Source organism: Labrus mixtus, chromosome 20 (assembly GCF_963584025.1).
Source record: "Labrus mixtus chromosome 20, fLabMix1.1, whole genome shotgun sequence".
NCBI classification, from domain to species: domain Eukaryota; kingdom Metazoa; phylum Chordata; class Actinopteri; order Labriformes; family Labridae; genus Labrus; species Labrus mixtus.
Genome location: NC_083631.1, coordinates 11,103,186 through 11,124,000, shown reverse-complemented (window position 1 = coordinate 11,124,000; position 20,815 = coordinate 11,103,186). Strand labels below are relative to the sequence as shown.

General features: G+C 40.0%; 1 protein-coding gene and 1 long non-coding RNA gene across 2 annotated transcripts in view; both read left to right on the top strand.

The window, feature by feature from the left end:
• LOC132953982 (uncharacterized) overlaps nt 1–20,815 on the top strand; it is a 111,431-nt gene that overhangs the window by 35,916 nt on the left and 54,700 nt on the right. The window lies entirely within an intron of this gene.
• On the top strand, nt 2,615–17,875 carry LOC132995700 (ral guanine nucleotide dissociation stimulator-like 1). Its single transcript, XM_061065822.1, has 17 exons — nt 2,615–3,030; nt 6,025–6,311; nt 7,383–7,427; nt 7,597–7,796; nt 7,912–8,069; nt 8,182–8,430; nt 8,542–8,645; nt 8,986–9,070; nt 10,900–10,971; nt 11,554–11,640; nt 12,199–12,231; nt 12,662–12,783; nt 13,670–13,759; nt 14,020–14,143; nt 14,688–15,032; nt 16,101–16,215; nt 16,308–17,875. Exons 1-17 carry the CDS (start codon nt 3,007–3,009, stop codon nt 16,445–16,447), a joined length of 2,280 nt encoding a protein of 759 aa, XP_060921805.1. The 5' UTR covers nt 2,615–3,006; the 3' UTR covers nt 16,448–17,875.

Below are 20,815 nucleotides of genomic sequence, written 5' to 3'. Positions count from 1 at the left end.
CCAACACATAATCAGTCCCCAATTATCTGAGAGGACACAAGTCCTTCCCCAGAGTTTTGTCTACTTTGTGAATGCAGTAAATGCCAAAACCTTTGATGTTCATGCAGAAATTCAAATCAATTCAAATATTTGTCTGCTCCTCTTTTTTTTTGCACGCCTACCATCTTCTCGGATCAATCCAATCTGGGAGCTGGCACTTCACCGTCTCTCGAAACACACACGATACCAGACTCTGGTCCAACTGGGACTTAAATCGCCGACACTCCAGTTCGCAGCTCAAGTTCCTACATACTGAGCTAGAGCTACTGCAGCCGGTTTTCACTAGAGGCAGGAATCTCGAGCAGACATAGACTCATGATAAACAACCGTCTGCCATGAGTCCTGCTAGCTGGTTCTCAACTAATCAACACCCCGAAAACTCCTAATGAGAAATCGCGAGCCTAATTTCTGATATTTTTCAACCAATCATATTTATTCAATAAAAAAGTGTGCAGTTTGAACCCCAGACAGTACAAAACATACACCTGATCAAAGAAAAACCAACATGTTTAAAATATTTTTTTTAAACCACTTTTTTTTGCACCCGCTGAAAACAGCTCCAGTTCCGCACGTTTGAGGTCAACCAGTTGAGAATCACTGTTTTAGATAACATTGATCTTTAGCACACATTACAAGACAAAAGAAACTAACTTTCAGTTGACTTAGTTCATTTACAGTATCAATGCAGCCCTCTTTTTCACCCCATTCTCCTCATTATTCTCTAATTACAGTCACACAATGTGTTCATCACATTAGCATTCTCATTGCTGGAATTAGCAGTCTGTGTCACCACAGCCATCGTCAACACTTCCGGGTTTTAGTTGTGATGCAAGTACTGTACGATAAGTTTACATACTCACTTAATTTACTGGAGTTCAGTAAATTGCTTCAACACTTGAAATCAATGGCAGCACTAGGATTATATTTTAAAGTTCGCACAAGAACCCTTCACCTGTGTGTAGGTTACCTTCACCATCTCGGTTTCCAGTTCCAGCGTTCCATTCATGTTTTTTTTGCACGTTTATGTTACCTTTACAACATCAAGTAAAACTCTGATTAACTGTTCAATGGTTAGCCAGCAGGCCTGAAACGCATCAGTCAGCTATGCAGTGGCGGTTCTAGACCACTTTAACCCTTTTCACACATACGGAAATCTCCTGAAGAACTCCGGAGATTTGGCTACCCGGAGGTTCTTTAGGCTATGTGTGAACGCAAACAGCTGCATTTTTTGCGCGGACTTTACCCGGAGTTTCTCCGGCCAGACCCCTAGTATTTTATCCGCAGAATATCCGAGTGAGCTGATGTCTGAACGCGGCCGAATATTCTCCTGAGATTTTCGATTCGAGCCAATGGGACCCGAGTGACGTTTATGTAGTGACTGCACGCGACCACTACGATCTCCGTGCACGTAATTAAACGGCTGCATTATGTTTTCTGTTCGTCAGTATGTTGTTCTCCTCTCTTTAGTGGATCTTGTCATTCCATTAATTTACACATAGCATTGATATAAAGGCAAATATTCTCATTATAGCGTCGGGAAATCCCCCGCGGCCCCTTCCCTCTGATAGGGAAAGTCCCCCGCTGTGAGGAGCATATGTGAACGGCTAGTTCCAGAGAATCTCCGGAGAAGTCCTCCTGTAAATATCTAGATATTATCCGGAGTGCACATGTGAAAATGGCTTTTTACTGAGGGGGCCAAACTGGGGCCAGTTGTTTTGTCAGAGGGGATTTTTAGATTATTAGATAATAAGCAAATATAATCATGTTGTATCTTTATTTGGTGGGGCACCATCATTAATACATGAAGTACACTGAGGCATCCCTGTTGAAATTCATGACTTTGACTAGTTGTGTTATCAGTATTAATTCATGGGCCCAAGTCTTTAATCGATGAATGCAGACATTCACAGCCATTCATGTAGTAGGTGTACTAGGTGTGTCATAAAATTGCTGATTGTGGCTTAGCAGTGGCGGTTCTAGTCCACTTTTACTGAGGGGGCCAAACGTGGGGCCAGTTGTTTTGTCAGAGGGGAACATTAAACCCAGGTCAAAAATAGACAAAGATGATTGCTTTAAAAAATATATATAAATATTATGCCAAATAAAAGCGCACATCATTAAATACCATGATTTATGTTTGTTTCAGTAACAGTATTTAATACTAGATTGTGAGTCCGGTTGTTGAGTCAAATACTGTGTAGGTGTTATTAGGGGGGGCTCTTCCTTTTGGAGGGGTGGCCACAGGGGGGGACCAAGCTCAGTGTTACAGGGGCACTGGCCCCTGTTGGCCCCTGCCTAGAACCGCCCATGTGGCTTAGCCTTCTTCTTGAGTCATTAACTCATGATTATCCGAGCTCGATGGATGTCTACAGTAATGGTGGGGTGGAAGGCCAAGCATTTTTCATAAGGTCTTAAGACCCTGCCCCACCCTGTAAGATACCCAAGATACATTCTTTCCAGCATTTCTTCTTCAGCAGACAGACTGTTGTCACACACAGGCGGACACACCTCATCTCACTCCTACAGTCAACACTTCGGTGGAAAGTTACCGCCCACTGTAACGCCCAGTGGGTGAGTTTCAGTGGAGCTGTGCACAGTCGAAGAAGAAACCTGTCTGCGAGACCTGCTGGATACAGATGACTTGGCTGCTCAGAGGAAACGGGTCGGAACAGTTAAGAGCTCGTCCGTTTTCGTTTCAACACAGACTAGACCGTCACACGGGAGCTGCAGCAGTCCTACACATTTCTATGCAGGCGTGAAATGTAGCGATCACTGACCAGTCAAAGTCCTCTTTGCATTTGTATTACAGGAGCGCTAATGTAGTCCTAAACAAGATATTTAAAAAAATCGTTTGAATTATATCAAGATGCAGCCTTAAGCCTTCTGATACACAACCTTTAAACAAGTTTCTCAGTCCTACAATTCCTGTGGAGATGGACAGCAACACTCCCTAGTCGAAGGGACGAGATGGGAAAATGGGAGTTAACAATGGTAAGACAATTGTTTAATACAACTTGAGAATAGAGTGATCGATGAATAAGGTAAACATTGTAGAGTAGACCTGTGTAAATCATTCTCCATGTTACCATCCAAGGCTAGTTTTAAGTTATTCTCTGTATAGGATGGCAAACAAATCCAAAACTATGTGAAGAGATTCTTTATCAACAAGTCCAAGTCTCTTAAATCTTTATTTATTTAAATATGACTGGTATTTGTCATATTTAAATACTTTAAAAAAGTCCAACCTCTGTTGGTCCATAACAAATGTTTTACACACAGCACATCCAGTTATGTAGCTGTCTGTATCTGGAGTCTATAGGCCTACAGGCTGTTTTTTACCAAGAATGAAGAAGGACAAGACTCAGTTTGTGCTTTCCATGTGAAACTCAATGCATATTGTTTTATTTTGTATGACAGTATATGCCAGCAAGATACACAAGTATCACATGATTAGTTTTCTTCGGGACATGTTGTAACTAAGAAAATCATTGTTGTATCTCAGCTAAGATTTTGGTTCAAATAAGGACAAAAAGAACCAGGTTTAAAAAAAAACAGCCTTTTCAATAAATCAGAGCATTCAGAATTATTATATTTAGATTGACTTTTGCAAGTGTTTTGGACTGCTTTGATTTTTATTTTGTTTTTTTTAAGAGAATTGGTTGCATGGCACGGTAAGATATTGTTTTTGAAAAAGATCATGAGTGTTTGCTGGAAGCTATTTCATTGAAACATCTGAAGCTCAGGACAGGATGAGCTCCACGAACTGCTTTAAATGCTGTAAACTCACTGATGTGGCTGTTATGAACCCAAAGAAAAAGGGAAATCTTGAACTGTCTTATTCTGATGGAAATAGCCTGTTAGCGGTGCTTTGTACCACCATAGCTGGCATGGACTAACAATAGGACACAATGCACAGTTTCCCGTCCGTGCAGCTAACAAACAAGTTTCTATGTGGAACAATAGGGTTTGTGTGATACTGGTTTGCACCAGCAAACACAGCAGTATACACATTTGCCTTTCCAATAAGACATTTAAATAATCATTTACATAAGAGGGTTCAAGTCCTCTCATGACGATAACTCTTAAATAATTATGAGCTCATGTCTTTCATCTCCTCCACAGTGTGTGTTTTCTGTGTTCCATTTTTTTTCATCATTTTGACAAATTAATAACTCAATATTTGTGTTAAATAAAAAGTGTTCAGTATATATAATTTTTGTAAATAAGAAAAAACTCTAGACACAAATAACCATCTACTTGCTTTCTTAAGCCTCTGCTCAGATTGGTGAAGGATTTGTATAAAGCAGATGGATTAAACAGCAGTCACGTAAGAAGTGGTATTGATGTATGTGTGTTGTTAGCACGTAAAGCCTCAGGTATTAAAAAGAGCTCTTCTCCAATTTTACACATGATGTTTGGTTTACCCGTTACTGTAGTTTCTCCTCGTGTCCAAAAAACAGGTACCTACATAAAGTATAGTGGACCCTTCTAAGTATAAAGAAATAGTGATGCATGCTCATGTCATCAGGGTTACCTTTGTTTTAGGCTTTAAATGTAAAAGTCTCAATGAGTTACAAACTGCTTCAAAACACTTACAGTACTTCTTTTTAAGGCAGGGGCAGGATGCTGCCAAGATGCATTTTGGGAAATGTAGGCTCCAACAGATTTGAAGATTTACTTTTATAAGACACAAAAAAGTTAGATATCTCAGCCCTACACTTCTTATATTTAGATTATTATTTTTTTCTTTATTTAAAAAAAAAAAAATGTCTCTAACGTGATTGCTAACTCTGTCACTTTTGTGTTCTTCTAATGGAGTACAAAGATAAAAAAGCAATGGCTGGTGCATATGAATGAATATCTTCTGGTGTTTGGTTGAAGGGACTGTTGATGTTATTGATGTATTGCACTGGGTAGATGAGGTAGACATAAAAAGCTTAACTCTGATTTGGTGTCAGATGATGAGGTAGACAGGTTCTTACATTTCATTTTTTATTACGGAGGATGAACTGCAAATACAAAAAAAGAGAGGATTTCAAAGTCGCGTTTTCTTGGGGAGAAGCCTCAAATGGATTAGTGGTGCACTAATTATTACTTCAATATAGAAATCACAATCTGTTAGGGGGCTTTTCTGGATCTTAATGTATTATGCATCAGAGCCTTTGTTTTGCTCAGTATTCATGTTTGATTCACCCCATCACCAAGTGTTTAGTATGTAGTATCAAGTGCCTTCTGGAGAAGCAATCACCCACACACTGATAAATATCTCTTACTCAGATCAAACAGGGCCTGCCCTCCTGTCTGTTTTTCAAAATGAAGAGCCAGAATGTTCAAACAAAATTAAGCCACTGATCCTGGACTAGCAGCCCACGGACCCCGCAGTCCCTTTTTAAATATGTCATCAGAGGAAACAAGGAGCTCTCTGACAGTTAGCCAGTGTTTTGCATGTGTTTTGGGTATTTTGCTCTGATGTAGCCAACTATTCAACGTCCTAACTCCTAACCTTTAATAATCCTATATTTGTCCATAAATATTATCTGAACCTACAAAGTTCTTGGAAAATTCAGGTCGCTGTGTAGCAAGGGGAAAATTAAGAAATGAAAACCACTCGCATGTAAAGCAGATGACCTTCTGATTACTGTTATTGCTCACTTACCTGCAGGTATTATGGTTAAGCATTATTGCGTTGTTGTTTTGGTTCAGATCAGATTAGTTTAAGTATTGGTGGTGTTGTGTCACTTGTTTGTGTGACAGAGTATTATGTCATTTTGGCATGAAGGCTTGCAGCTATTTTTGTCCCGTCATGGTCTAGGCTGACCCTTCTGTTGTGACCTCTATCATTACTATACATGTAGGTGAGTTTTTGACCCCTGCCTGTATTTTTTGAAGACTCAAGCTTGGTTGGTTACCACTCCCTTTGTACAAGTGTTTGTGTTTACTTTAAACATTGTTTCCCTTTTTCTTTTTTTTTTTTATCATCCTCAGAACCCAGTGCAGGAATGGGGTGAGGAGTATGAGGGCGGCGCAGTTTATGGGGTCACCCTGCGTCGAGAGCCTGTCCCCTCCTCCAGCCCCGCTGAGACGGGTCCGTGCTGCGCTTTCATCCAGTACCGAACCTGCAAGGTGCGGCGCCTGAAGGCTGCTACCCTGGACAAGCTTGTGAATCACCTCCTCGACCCTGGGTGCCAGGAGCTGGACTACAGCAGGATCTTCCTCTCCACGTACAGAACCTTCGGTGAAACCTCAAAGCTCATTGAGATGCTCTTCCAGAGGTAGAGTCACTTTTTAAGCCCTTATTTTCTGGTTTTGAACATTTATTCTTTGTGGAATAATTTGACATTTTGGAAATCACCCGTTATTAATTTTATTACTGAGACTGAGAAAAGAAGGTTGAAAGCACTCTAATGTCTTCATGGTAAATATAAAGTGACAGCCAGCAGCCATTAAATTAAGCGTATCTAAAAATAAGCAAAAGTAGCTATCCTGAGGTACATATGCTATTTTACATCTTATTTGTTCATCATTACTTAAAGTGATGTGTAAAAGGCAATCTTTATTTCCCTCTGCTTTTGGTCTCAACGATAATTTAAAATAACGATACTTTTGAACATAGCTGTGTAAAAACTATACTAAGTTGTACTTTTGGTTTTGTGGTTAAATTTCCTGTGTCTGACGAAGCAATAGTCTTGAACATTATCATCTCAAAACACAGTTTTGATGTTTTTACTATTAGGTTTTTGTATAAATCCAACAAATAAGAAACAACATTGTGTGTGTAACGTGTTAGTTGTTGCGGTTTTGTTTGGGAGAATTCGTTACTGGAAGGACTAGCTCTCCCCGTCTTTCAGCTAAGCTTACTGGGCGCATCTCCAGCCAGTTAGCTTAGCATTCTGACATGTGAGTGGTACTTAAGTTCTATAGAAAACCTCCCTTGGAGAGCATAGTTTATTCCTCCCTAATTATGTATTAAGGGCTACTTTTAAATATGATGAAGAGCTGCAGGTGAAGAGCCTTTTTTTTGTGCTTGATTCTGGTAAACAACTTGGGTTTTGCAGATGCAAAGTCACTATGTTGCGTCAGGATCTTTTTTGTTTCGCTGACAAAGCAACAGTCTCCTACTTTGATGTAATAATAAGTACCTAGCAGGTGCTCATTATCTTGTGGCTTTCAACAACAACAGTTATAGAGCAGTTTTAGACTGTGGTTGGCATGATTCAAGGGTCAGGTGAGCTGCAGACCAGGTGCAAATAATAATTAAAATAGTTTATTAAAATGACACAAAACAAATAGAATAAATATGCTTCAAGAATGTACATAATTTGTCCATGTTGTTTTCCCCATAGAGACAGTGCTGCCTCTGATTTAGACAACAGTGAATGCTACAGCAGGTAAGCCAGCAAATGTTTTCGTTAACAATTCTGGATAAACATTGATGAATTAAATAAAACTGAAAATCAAGTTGGTTAGATTCTTTATCCAGTTGATGTATGATGTCTCTATGGCTTAAAGTGTTTTTTTAAATAGTTAATCCCTAATGATTTTTCCGCTTCCCCTCAGCCCTCTGTTGGCCTTTGTCCAGACATGGCTGGATGAGTACAGTGAGGACTTCAGGGACCCTCCTCTGCACGCAGCCCTCAGGCTGCTGTTGGATCACCTAAGGATCAGCTCTGCCGTTCATGACAACATTCGCTGTCAGCCGAACTATTGCTCGTTGGCTGGTCAAGCTGAAGCACTGCTCAAGAGGTTTCAGAATGAAGGTGATCCTCCACAACATAGTATGATGGACATAGGCCTTTTCCCATGTATACTAATATTACCATCATGGAATCTGTAATTCACTATTTCTAACATTTCATCCATGTGTGTTTTTAGAAGCTGGGACAAATATCGGTCCTGCCCCGGCTGAAGATGATCATGAAGAGGAGGGTTCTGGTGATGAAGATTCAGGATGTGATAACTCTCTGGATCAAGGTGGCATCATGGATTTCTCTGCTGCAGCTATTGCTGAACAGCTCACCCAAATGGACTCTGTACGTTAGCAGATGTTTTTTATGTTCAAGATGATCACATATTTTATTTTACATTGATAATTGGAGGCTTATGAATGTTTTTTTTTTTTTTTTTTTTTTTACAATTGTTCAGGCTCTGTTTGCCAAAGTGGTGCCATACCAGTGTCTGGGCTGTGTGTGGTCGCAAAGAGACAGAAAGGAAAACATGTCTCCCACCATCAGAGCCACCATTGCACAGTTCAATGCCATTACCAACTATGTCATCATGTCCCTGCTCTGCCGGCCAACAGATGCCACCCTCAGCCCCCCTTCCTCTCTCCAGACCCCCACTACACCAGCTCAACGGGCTCGCATCATAGAGAAGTGGATCAGAGTAGCACAGGTTAGTTGAAAAAGTTAATATGCACTCAAAAAGACCTCATAGTAGCATCACTAGACCTTGTTGATAGAAAATGCAATTTGAAAGTAATTGACTAACTTTTGTGTTCTGCAGGAATGTCGTCGACTTAAGAACTTCTCCTCTCTCAAGGCCATCCTGTCAGCTCTTCAGTCTAATGCAGTTTACAGGCTGAGAAAGACCTGGGCTGCTGTTAGCAGGTAGAGTGGTGTTATGGCCAAAACCTTGTCTATTCCTTAGGTTATATCTTTATTGTTTACAGATAATTATCCTTTAATGAGGCCATTGAACCCTGGTTAAGTGCATTTTAGTGTAATCGCTGTATGTCAGCAAGTGTCTTTCTTTTTGGATGACCTATATTCAATGTCAGTCTTGGACACTGAAGTGAGCTATTATATTATTAAAGATAACTGAAGCATGTAAAAGTCTGCTCATGGACCAGCTGGTGACATGTAAATCATTGTGTAACATAGTTAACTATTAAGGTATCTTGTTTTTGACTAAATATCTGCACACTCACTTTATATATCTTTCCTGCAGGGATAGCCTGGCCACGTTTGATATCCTCATCGAGACCTTCCCTGATGAGAACTGTGTCCTGACTAACAGAGAGCTCCTGGTGGAGGTTAGAAGGAAACCTCTATATTTTACTCCTGTGTTTGCTTTGCAGTGTTAACCTGTATATGTAAAGCTTATTTTAACCTACACGCCTCCATAAGTGGGTCAAAAACTCGTCTTCATTATCCTGCTTCAAAGTTTTGATTTGGGATCCATTTGTAATATTAGTTTATTATTTTCCTTTTTTAAATGATCCAACTTGCAGTTTCCTTTCTATGAAAAGCGACTTAGCGACTAAGCTAGCACTACTAATCTCACTTATTACAGTCAACCAACAATTACATGTTAGCTTAGCTAATGCGAGTTTGATATGAAGTACTTGATTGTAGTAAAGAATAATCATTCAAGTCTTTCTTTAAAGTGGGCAACATAACTAGCAAAGATGGTATCAGTTATAAATGGCAAAAGTTAATAAGAAAAACACATCTGTTATTTAGCTTGTGAGCTATAGTTGTTTAGCTATCAAGCGTTGTTTGATTTTAATAGCAGATTTACATTATTTTCTTTATGCTACTTAGCAAGTTAGGCTACTTGCCTAGACTACTTGCTTATGGCCACAGTTCATCAACAACTACAGTTAAGTTATCCATCAAGGTTAGTTAGCTACTCGGTAGAGAATTTGGAAAGTGAAAGAATTGTGTGTAAAATAGGCATCAATTTACCACTGAGAAGTGGATTAAATAATAAAATGTTTTAGATCAAATGTTGATTTGATGTTTAGTAAATTCTGTGTTTTTGCTTGTCAAACAAAAGTAACTGACAAGGAGACAGTTTTCCAATAACGTAACATGAGGAATCTCACTGAGTTCGTTCTTGACCTACATGCATCTATAGGGTTCATGTTTACCAATGCAGACAGGTCAGCCAGCTGCAGCTGTTACATGCCTTCAGTCCCAGCAGTCTATTTGAGAAGGGGCTAAATAGACCTTCAGTCATCTAATCTGAAGAGAACTTGACTGAATACTGGATTCAATGGATAAAAAAAAAAAAAACAGAAGATGATGTTTAAGCATAAAGTCAACAGGATATGAGCTGCAGATTCAGAACATACAAATAATGTTTAACATATTGAAAACATGTTTGGAAATGATTACCTTCGGTGGCACTCAAAGTACACAGGTTTCTTTTTAAATCATTAAAAATATTATTTTTTTTGTTAAGCGTTTAACAGAGAGTTAATGAAAAACTAGAGGCCTTGAGAACAGTATGTTCCCTTTTTTCTTTTATGTAGTCTCCTTTAGGCTACTGCGTCAGAGGAGGCTTGTGTCTAGTTACAGTGAAAGGACTCTAAAGTCAATAGACGTATATAGACGAGTACTAACAACAGTAACAGTGTTGCTTGCACTAGTAATTTCTGCTTTACATTATCATTCAAATTTTTTAATCCTTACATTTGCTTTCATTCTCGTCCTTTCACGTGTCATTGTAGTTGTATGCAGGTGCTGCATTTTGTCCATGTTGCCACAGTCACTCCTACAAAGCCGACTCGCTGTCCTATTTGTCACATATGGCCCGTAAACACTTGAGAGAAGGATTTGAAGTGTCCCTTGCTCAAGATAATTATTAAACAGCATATCCAAGTTAATGTGTACTAAATGGGTTAGGGTTAGGGTTTTTGTATTGAAGAACAGTTAACAATCTGCTCACATTCTTCTTTTGAGCACTCTTGTGTGTGCCCCTTTTCATACTTGCTATTCAGGTTTAAAAACATCATAATGCAAAAGAAGAAAAAACATGCTAGAGTTGAAAAAGTTGTATTCCCTTTTCCTTAATGGTCTGGGTTATGTTCCTGTAGCACTGTAAGTAAACATGGCTTCATTTGACCCACTTTAACAGGATCGAGGCCAAGCAAGCGTGGATAACATTTCTCCAAAGATATCCAAGAGGAGTCCAGTCCCCAGACAGATGGTAAGCAATACCTCAAGACGGGAAGAGAGTGAAGTCATGATACGAAGCCCTGTGTCATCATGTGTCACTAAACACTAAACAGCAACTTGCTATTCTGTCACACAGAATGTCAGTAATAAATGAAAATGTCTTCCGTATACAATCTGATATCTTCTCAGAGTCATTTTGATCTGACCTGAGGCGGGGTTTAGTTCAGTCCCTTTCATATTCTATGCAACACCAAATGTCACAAGAGAGTTTATTTCACTCAGTGTGGGTGGAGTATCTTCGGCATGGCATGGACTCAAACCTATGTTTAACCTTGCTCTGTTAACAAGTTTCAAATGGCCTCGGATCACCAGGATTATAGGACAGTAATAATAGACCAGACTGGGGTCTTTTATGAGTCATATGCACATTCTCTGGTGCTGTAACATGACGCCACAGTGCCGCTAACTTGAACTTTCCTTGTGTGCACGTTGTTTAATCCCAACCTATTTAGGAAGAAACAAGCTAATGACTTTACGTTTAAAAAAAATACAGTGACACAGCCAAAGTGCTGCTGTAAGCCTAATGGACGGTGTGCTTTATGTCTCTCTGCAGTGTACCGCCAGTGGAGTGGTTCCTTACCTCGGCACATATCTGACCGTCCTCACCATGCTGGATACTGCTCTGCCCGACACTGTGGAGGTACATACAACCTGAGGAACAGTTTCTGAAGTATATTTCAGTGTAAATATGCAATGAGTTAGTAAGAACGGTGTGGGCAAATACCTCTTCTGGGCAGTACTTAGTGACACATCTGCTTTGTTAAGCATCCATAAGCAGAAAATGTTGGGTAGACTGCTTAACATAGAATGGCCATAATCCCCTGTTTTCTGCATTTTGGATAAAACACAGGACACAGCATCTTCAAACCAAAAGTGTTTGAACGTGTTCCTTTTTTGGGGGGGTGGGGGGGGTCTTTTTGCCTTTATTTAGATAGGACAGTGGATAGAGTTGGAAACCAGGGTGAGAGAGTGGGGTTTGACGTGCAGGAAAGGAGACACAGGTTGGACTTGAACATGGACTGTCGGCTCAGATGACTATAGCCTCCGTATATGGGGCGCAACCTAACCGTTAGGCCATCTGCACCCGGAGATTTCCTTTTTCACAACTCTTCTGTTGAGCCACTTGGTCATTGATATACTGTATGCTATGAATAAGCTCTGTTGATAAGTAGTTACTAACAGTGTATTCTTTTGACAGGGTGGGCTCATAAACTACGAGAAGAGACGGAGGGTAAGTGGATTGTCTTTTTTGTGTCATCTTATTTGTGTTCCTCTTTATGCAATAGTTGTATCCTTAATGACAAAAACAAAAGAACACATGACGCTCTGTCAACAATGCAGTCCACGTTTATGTAGTTTAGTGTCAGTGTGTAAGGTGTAGCCATTCTCTCAAAGTAAACAATGAGGGACGTTTTCTGACATGTGTTTTTTAAGTGCATGACGACATTCTAAAAACAGGAGACCTTTCAGTACACTTTTTAAAGACTTCTTTAAGAACACTTTTCTTTAGCCATGTAGCTGTTGGAAGTACCTGTGTGCAGCACCGTATTGCTCCAGGAGGGTTATGCAACAACACAGACGTCAGCAGTCAGGACATCTCACAATCTCTGTCACTGTCTCTGTAACTGTGTTAATCCAAATACCTTTCTCTCTCCCTACAGGAGTTTGAGGTTCTGTCACAGATCCGTGTGCTGCAGGCGTCCTGCTCCCAGTACAATCTGCCAAATCACCCCAGAATTGCTGCCTGGCTGCAGGGACACAAGCTGCTCACTGACCAGGAGAGGTGAGCTAAATCAAGTTTTATCTACCCCTTCACATAGCATATCTGGATCAATAGCAGGGGAAAGTCCAATAAAAGTTTAGTTACATAATCTAATCTATGCATTGTAAAAATCTTCTACCATCATTTAAGACTTTATTCTCCATAAGGACAAACAAAGGCGTGTTGCTGTAGTAATATACGTCTCAAAAAACGTCATGAGGTGCAGTTTTTACGATCAAAATGCGGCATCACACTGATTAATGGCATCTGGTTAGTACGTCTGTTCTTGTTATCAGTTGTGAGAAGGGTATAACCCTGTCATCATCAGGGCTATGACACAAATAAACCGCATTATAATGTGATAACGCGTTACACAGTCACTCAGCTCCTGCTATACAGAGTTCATACGTTTGTTAATTTGTCCTGTATCTGTTTGGAATCTGTAGTTGTTGGGGAGATTTTTGTCAAAGTAAACTTAGAAGAAATAAAAAATAAAGCAAACATTCAGCAAAGCAAAAGGGCTGTGTTTGGAATATCAGAAATCTTAAGCGATAAATGTTGCTATGACATTAATAACAATGTGGTTCCTGGTTCCTCGGGAGTCTTGAAAACAATTGCCTGATTGAGTTATTAGGATGAGCCATTGGATCAATAGTGCCACTTTAAAATGTAATTGAAGCAGCCACAACTGTGAGTTGAAACTGGATGGGCCTAATGTAGATGTCTGCAAAGACTTTAGTTGACTTTTTCAACAAGATATCACAACTAACTTTGTGTTTCCACAGGACCATATATACCCGTACATAAAGATTTGTAAACTAGGAAGTTAGTATCCAGAAATAAGTTTCTGTTGTAAACAAAGCTCGGTCAGAGACAGTGGCACTACATTTTTTATTTTTTTTTGCAGCTATGAACGGTCAAAGCAGCTGGAGCCTCCAGTGGACTTGTGCTCGCCTACTCCATGGAGCCATCGCACGCTGACAAAGAAACTCTCCTCGTGAGTATCAGTGTTGTTGTCTCATTTGAGTATTCAAACACACAAAGTACATGTCCATTTAACTAGATACACAGGCCTGCACACAACACACAAACACTGACGTCATAGTCGGTACAAACAAAGCATTTCAGAAACCACTTTTCTGTTCCTGAATTAGGGGAGCTAATGTTTGAGTCTGATTTCTTGGATTAATATCTCTGAACAAAAATGAGTTTTTCATAGGTGTTTTGACACAAGCTCAAATGATTTTTTTCTTTCAGTCTCCTGACAGTGAATGATGGATCTAAAAAAGTTCCTGCTGATCAGATCAGCGTTTCATCTTCTGGATCCAGTGAGCTGGAAGATCTCTCCTCGCCAAACTCAGCGTGTTCCATCAGACTGCAGGTAAACAGCTGTTCCTCTCTCTCTCTCTCTCTCTCTCTCTCTCTCTCTCTCTGTGTGTGTCTGTGTTTGCATGCGTCTGCCTCATTTTCTCAGAGCTTTTTTTTTCCCTTTTAATTCTTTGTCCTCAGTTTCGCCAACAGCAGTGTCTTTGTTAGTGCTGAGTCATGATGCGCCCTTATTCAATAAGTCTCTGTGTTTAGAACAAGATCTTGTATTTACACTGTATAAAACATTGGCCCATATTAAACAATAAAAAAGCACCTGAAGCATCTTTAATCACTATTAAATCCAAACAATGGGTTTTTATAGTGAAAGTTGCGTAATCTCCCTTCACAGAGGATCCTTTTTAAAGGACCATTGAAACTAGTGTGAGCACTACACAGGTGGAATTTCAATTGAGCTAAGCTGTAGTGGGGTTTGTTTTGTCACAGCTCTTCCTACTACACCAGTCTGCAAAGCTGAACAATCAATTCTGAATCACAATCATTATGACTATACTGTATATCCACTTGCACTTGTTTTTTTTATCTCATCCTCTCCGCAGTCGTTTCACAACTCCTGCAACGTGTCCGAGGCTTTCTCTTCCTCCTCCTCTTCTTCTTCCTCCTCGTCCTCCTTTTCCTCCCCTTTCTCATCCGAGGCTTCCTCACCAGACTCCCCTACTCCCTCCACCTCCTCCTCCTCTTCCTCTGACTGCCAGACGGCTCCCTGCACTCCAGCAACATCCTGTGGCGGTGCTCGGCCGAAGCCTGCCCAGGCCTCCCACCACAAACGCTCTGTGTCCATGACCTCCCTGCCCGTGTATAACCGCCAGGTGGCTGACTCCTGTATAGTCAGGGTCAGCGTGGACCTGGGGCAAAACAACGGAAATATGTACAAAAGTATTCTGGTGAGTTGATCTGACTTTACAGATGGTCATAAGAATTCACTACACACTCTCATACAGTTTGTTGTCATATAATCCTTTAGTAAGAGTACATGGTAACACAAATGCATTGCATATATTCAGCTTAACTGAGGTTAAAGACGTTTAATAGTTTGGTCCAGTGAATGTTTACATTTTATAAAGCATTGTGTTCATCTCTGGCATTTCAGATCATTGTCATTACCATATAATGTACTGATTTTTGTTGTTGTTAAATAAACTCATGTGCCATTGCTTTTATTTTAATTAATTAATTGAAATATCAAATAATTTGATAAATGCTTATTAGAGTTTTTTTTTTTTTTTTTTTTTACAATAAATTGCATTTTTGGAATGATTGGTCAGTAAACAAAATCGTTCCGATTATTTTCGGTCCAATTGATCAAGGCATTAAGCCATCGAATACCTCAGATCTCGTTTTCATAACAGGATTGTTAGTGTGGCGTTGGGTTATTGTATTTATATTTGATTAAATTACCCATGCAGATATATTGTAAGACCGTAAGAAGTCACCTGCTTGCAATAATTTATTTAGAAAATAACAATTAAATGACATCTACTTCCTGTTCAGTGTTGGAAAATCCAGAATCTAAAAATTAGCAATCACGTTTCAAAAGTTAATCTACAGGAAAAAAAGACGTCTCCTTCTCGTAAAGTCTCTAATCTGAAGTTTCTGCATCACATTTTTAAAGTTTCCTGCTGAACTGTCATTGGCTCTCATACTAGCTCTGATGTAACAAATCACGCCACCATAACGGCGTCTTTAACTCAGACTTTAGGTGAACAGGCGTAAACATGTTTGTACTGTAAGAACTCTGCACATTCAACTATCTGCACAGAGCGGCGCCAACATCTAAGTTATGTAACAATAAGCACAAGACATTTTTGATCTACATACTTCTTCATCTACTCCACTGCTCTCTGTACACCATCCCTTTGGCTTCAGATTCAATCTGTCATTTTGCATTCCACTTTCTTTCAGAAGTCTTTTAGGTGTGTTTACTAGCACTCATACAACTTTGTCTTCCATAGTTGACCAGCCAGGACAAAACTGCACAGGCGATTCAACGGGCACTGGAGAAACATCATCTGGAGCACATGAACTGGAGAGACTTCACACTGTCCCAGGTCATCACGCAGGACAGAGGTGAGAGCAAAACAAGACTGCTTTCAGATGGATTGTATAAATAGTGTTCATAACGCCTGTTCTCATAGTCTGTTTTGTATTTCTGTTTTCAGAGTTGCTCATACCAGACAAAGCAAATGTCTTCTATGCCATGTCCACAACGGCAAACTTTGACTTTGTTTTGCGCCAATTCCACAAAAGCCAGAAGAAACCGCTGAGAGCCACGTCGAGTCTCGGACGATACACAAAGTAGAGCCTCATGTCAACAGATTCTGCACCTGGAACATCTGAGTTCATGGAACACTGCTTTAAAAACAGTCTTTTACTTTTTCTATTTTCCAAGGAAAGTACAGTCTCCACAATGATCCGTCCTTTTTTTGGGCACAAACTACTATATGTGATAATGCAAAGCACTTTAAGAAGAAGAAGAATGGAAACTAATGAAACTTTTTTAAGAACACATCTGGATCAGTCAGCTTTTATTTCCTGTTGGAAGAACTAGGTAATAACCCTTAAAAAAGCTCGACTGAAACCTTTTTATGTTTTGGTTAGTGCTCACATGGAGTGAGTCGATCAATGCGATTGATTTCCTGCGGTTAGGTGTCACTTCCATTAACTGTAAGGACATGAGCACACATTCCCCCGCAGAGAGCAACACGTGCCCACAGCAGTGACCTATTTAAACATGAGCACTGTGAAATGCCTGGCCTTTACCCAACGCAGCTGGCAGCCACTCACAACCTGTGTGTTTAAAAAAGGGAATGGGGGTCGGATGCTGTGTGAAGGGCCTACAGTGAGTGATGAACTCCCCGGGACCCCTCTGCAGGTTGTCGTCCACTCAAGACGAGATAGCAGGGTGTGCTCGTGTGTTGCTGTGCAGATGCCATCAGATGAGTGGGTGGGGACTAGATCACCAGAGCTCACAGTGTTCCCACTGAGTTTCAGCACACATTTGCAGTGACACTCGTCGTGTGTGACTGGCAGCCCCGACTGGAAAGATGGCATTCCTGAGCCCTGCGTAACCATGGCGGCTGCAGATACGTGAAGGGACTGTACAGGATGTGCACTCACCATTTTATCTAGACGATAGGGGTGACCTGATTGTGCTCTAGATGTTAATCCAATGACATGCTGAGATTGACTTTTAGAGTTGTGATTTTTTTTCTCATGTCTAATATTTATTGTCACTGTAGATTCACTTTGTTGAGAATTGCACCTTTCTTTATATAATTCTAACATTGTAATGACTCACTATTTGGTTTTCAGTCCCCTCCCTTCACTGATTGCAGCATATTTAAAAAAAAACCCCAACTCAAAGCAGTTTACTTTGAACCTGCTAATTGTATATTCTGAGATGTCTATGGTTTCCGATGAATAATGAGAACACTTAAAATGTTAGTGAAGTTTTTTTTACTTAACTTAAAACTGTATTTAAATAATATTGCTCTGACTTGTGAAGGCTCGATGTAACGGGTGCTTAAAGAGCTTGATTTTGAGCCAATAGAGGAGTTTAGAATATAACATTTCAAAGACGTCAATCGATGCCAGGAGTCTAACGACATGGTTGATAATGATCATATTTTCTTACAGATAAATATGAAGGGTGTATTTGAGAAGAGAATGACTTGCACAATGACCTGACACACTTTGTAAAATTGAAAGTTTTCTCCTAAAAAAAACCTGCGTTCGTCGACTGGTGCATTAATGTAACGGTTTTAAAACAGACTAATTAACACTTTAAAGTAAAATACAGGATTTCCACACTGTATTGAAAATTTCCCAATAAATACCTATTCAGTCCTATTTGTTTGACATGTTTCTGATGTGAAGTCTGTCTAAGATTTTAAAATGTATTGTGCTTACTTTTCTAACTTTAATGTTTAACTTACAAAATGTAAAGGCTAATCATCATCTTTAAGATTTTTTATTGGAAAAGATTTGTTCTGTACCCTGTCAATGAAGAGGTTTTGTTATCGGGGACAGTGTGAGTTTTTTTCAGGGACACAACAGCTAGCTATACAAAAAGGAATAAATAAACAACAACAAGTTAAATCATTAATAACAAGTATATGTGGTGCAGTCATTGAGTAGCCTAAATGCATTCTGTAATTCTAACTTATTGAACATCAAAGTACAATTTTGGCAAAGAATATATACATTTCATCCATAGAAAGCATATTTGTATTATATACCAAGTCTCATAAGAAAAATGTAACATATAATTAACAAGTTAAATACTTTAGAACAAAGTTTATAAACAGAAATGGTCACAACCCTTCAAAATATGTACTGGGGCAGAGCTGTTGCTCAGTTGGTAGAGTCATCCGTCTCTCAACCGGAGGGCCGGGGGTTCGATCCCCAGATCCTGCAGCAACATGACTGATGTGTTCCTTGGGTGAGACACATAACCCTGAATTGCTCCCGCTGCTTCGTCGGTGGTGTACGCATGTGAAGGAATGGGATGAGTTACTTCTGATGGTCACTTTAAATAGCAGCCTCTACCATCAGTGTGTGAATGGGTAGGTGTGACATGTGGTGTAAAAGCACTTTGAGTAGTCGCAAGTAGCCACTAGAAAAGTGCTCCACAAGCTCAAGTCCATTTAATGTTTTCTTTTTGTTGTAAGATATTGTATCGTGGGGTTTACTATAGCTAGCAGCCTATTGAAATTCAAGGTCTGCAACTTTCTTAACCAGTTCCCGTATTTGTAGGAAGTGAACCAAACTGTTTTCCCATCTACACATCTATAGAACTTTAAGGTATGTTTTTCTGAAGAGGCTTGCCCTTATTTATTTCTTCTTCTTCTTTTTCTTCTTCTTCTTCTTCTTATTATTATTATAGTGAATAACCACTTTGTGTTCATTCATTTACTCATCAGGGTTCAATTTCCTAATTTTAATACCAGGAGGTTTTCCCTTTTCAGAAGTATTTACTCTGGAAAACCAAGCAAAATAACTCACGTGATGTGCTTCATTGAATGAAACATCTTTACCATAGGCTATATAATCTATTGGACTTTATTGCAGTCACCGTCAATAATACTAAACTGAATTGAGCATTTGTAATAAAAAGGATCAGCAGTTTAGACAATTGTATTTTTTGAATATTGTAAGGCCTGTTGAAGGCTTTTGGGTTGGTGGAGTGACGAAGAGTTTTTAAGTAGCATATTGTTCCGTTTCATATATTAACAACAAATTAAACAGAGGTTTTTTGTTGCAAAATGTTCTTTTGTGTTTTTGTTTCCTGTTTCGCGTGACGTCACTGACCTCTACAGTTCGTCTCGCGCAGTTGCCTCCCAAATGATACCTACCTACCTCACGAACTCAGCGTTTTCTGGAAAGGTTTCAAACATTAAAGAACTCGCTATAAGCCTACCTACGACGAGTCAAGACTTTCTAATATCCTCGAGGTAGACAAAGTTCCGGCCGCCTGCCAAAGGTAAGACAACGCTGGCAGAGCTACGCCACCTTGCTGACTGGTAAAGTTAAAAGAAGTGCCATGAAACGGTTCACCTCAAGTTTGCGTGCCTGAAAGCAGACGAAACACCGCCTCAAGATGGCGCAATAGAGCTGAAATGACACGCTCTGGTGAACACTATATGCCTACAACTGTATTGGCATCGAGACGCCACTAGGAGGCAGTAGCATCTTATGTAGTTAAATGTGACTGGAAACACAGGCTGTTTTGTGGGTAGAGTTTTTTTTGAAAGTGCAAAAACTTGAAATCCCTGGGACACGCTGTCTTTTTGTCCACCAGACCTGAATGTGAAGTCTGCTCTGAATGCAGTTGAATCATCTGCTACAGCGCAGGGTTTTCTATCAGGCCAGACACACTCAGTGCATTTGGCTGCAGAAGACGCACACTCAGCGGAAACGCACTCGTTTTGCATTCATTAGATGATTTCTCTCACACATGGGGAATGTGTATGAGGGAGGGGATGTACCAGTCAGCAGTTCTGTAGGAGAAAGCGGACACTGCCCCTCACTTTCTCATGTATTATGCATGCCGGTGATGATGTCCAGCCGTGAGCGTGGCTTAGTTTGTGTTTGTGTGTGTTGCGTGTCTTCACGGAGGCACACCATGTATCAATACTTACCTCTTAGCCCCTGACAGATCCTTGAACAGCAGGCCAGATGAGGATTTCAAGGTCTTATCTGGATTTGTCCAGGAAATCTGCATAGCAAGTCTCTGATGGGGATTGATGAGACATGGGGTTTAGTTGTCAACAAAAGCGATGAGCTTCACCTCGGTTGACCCAAGAGTGTTTGAGGAAGTCAGAGATGTTTCCGTCTGAGGCTGCTTGCATTCTTGGAGTGTAGCATGTCACAGACTAAGGAGCAATTTGCACACTTGTGTATTGATACATTTTCCCCTCACAAATGTAGTTTCAATATATGGTCATGAAATGCATCGTGCATCGGCCTATCTACATATAAAGTTCTCATCCAAAGCTTCTGCATTATTTGCATAATGCTTACACCAGATCATGCAATGGTGCTTTAATCTTAGGGCGTATTAGCTTAATTTTTTTTAAACTCAGGATCAAGTTAAGCATGTGACAACAAAACAAGCGCGCTTGTTTTTGTTTGATCTGTTTCATAACCATAGCAATTGTAGGCTCAT

Coding starts and splice junctions, on each gene's coding strand:
- LOC132995700 (XM_061065822.1), top strand. CDS start 3,007: ATGGGAAAATGGGAGTTAACAATG. Junction 12,232..12,661: donor ACTACGAGAAGAGACGGAGG/GTAAGTGGATTG, acceptor CTCTCCCTACAG/GAGTTTGAGGTTCTGTCACA. Junction 14,144..14,687: donor CGTGTTCCATCAGACTGCAG/GTAAACAGCTGT, acceptor TCCTCTCCGCAG/TCGTTTCACAACTCCTGCAA.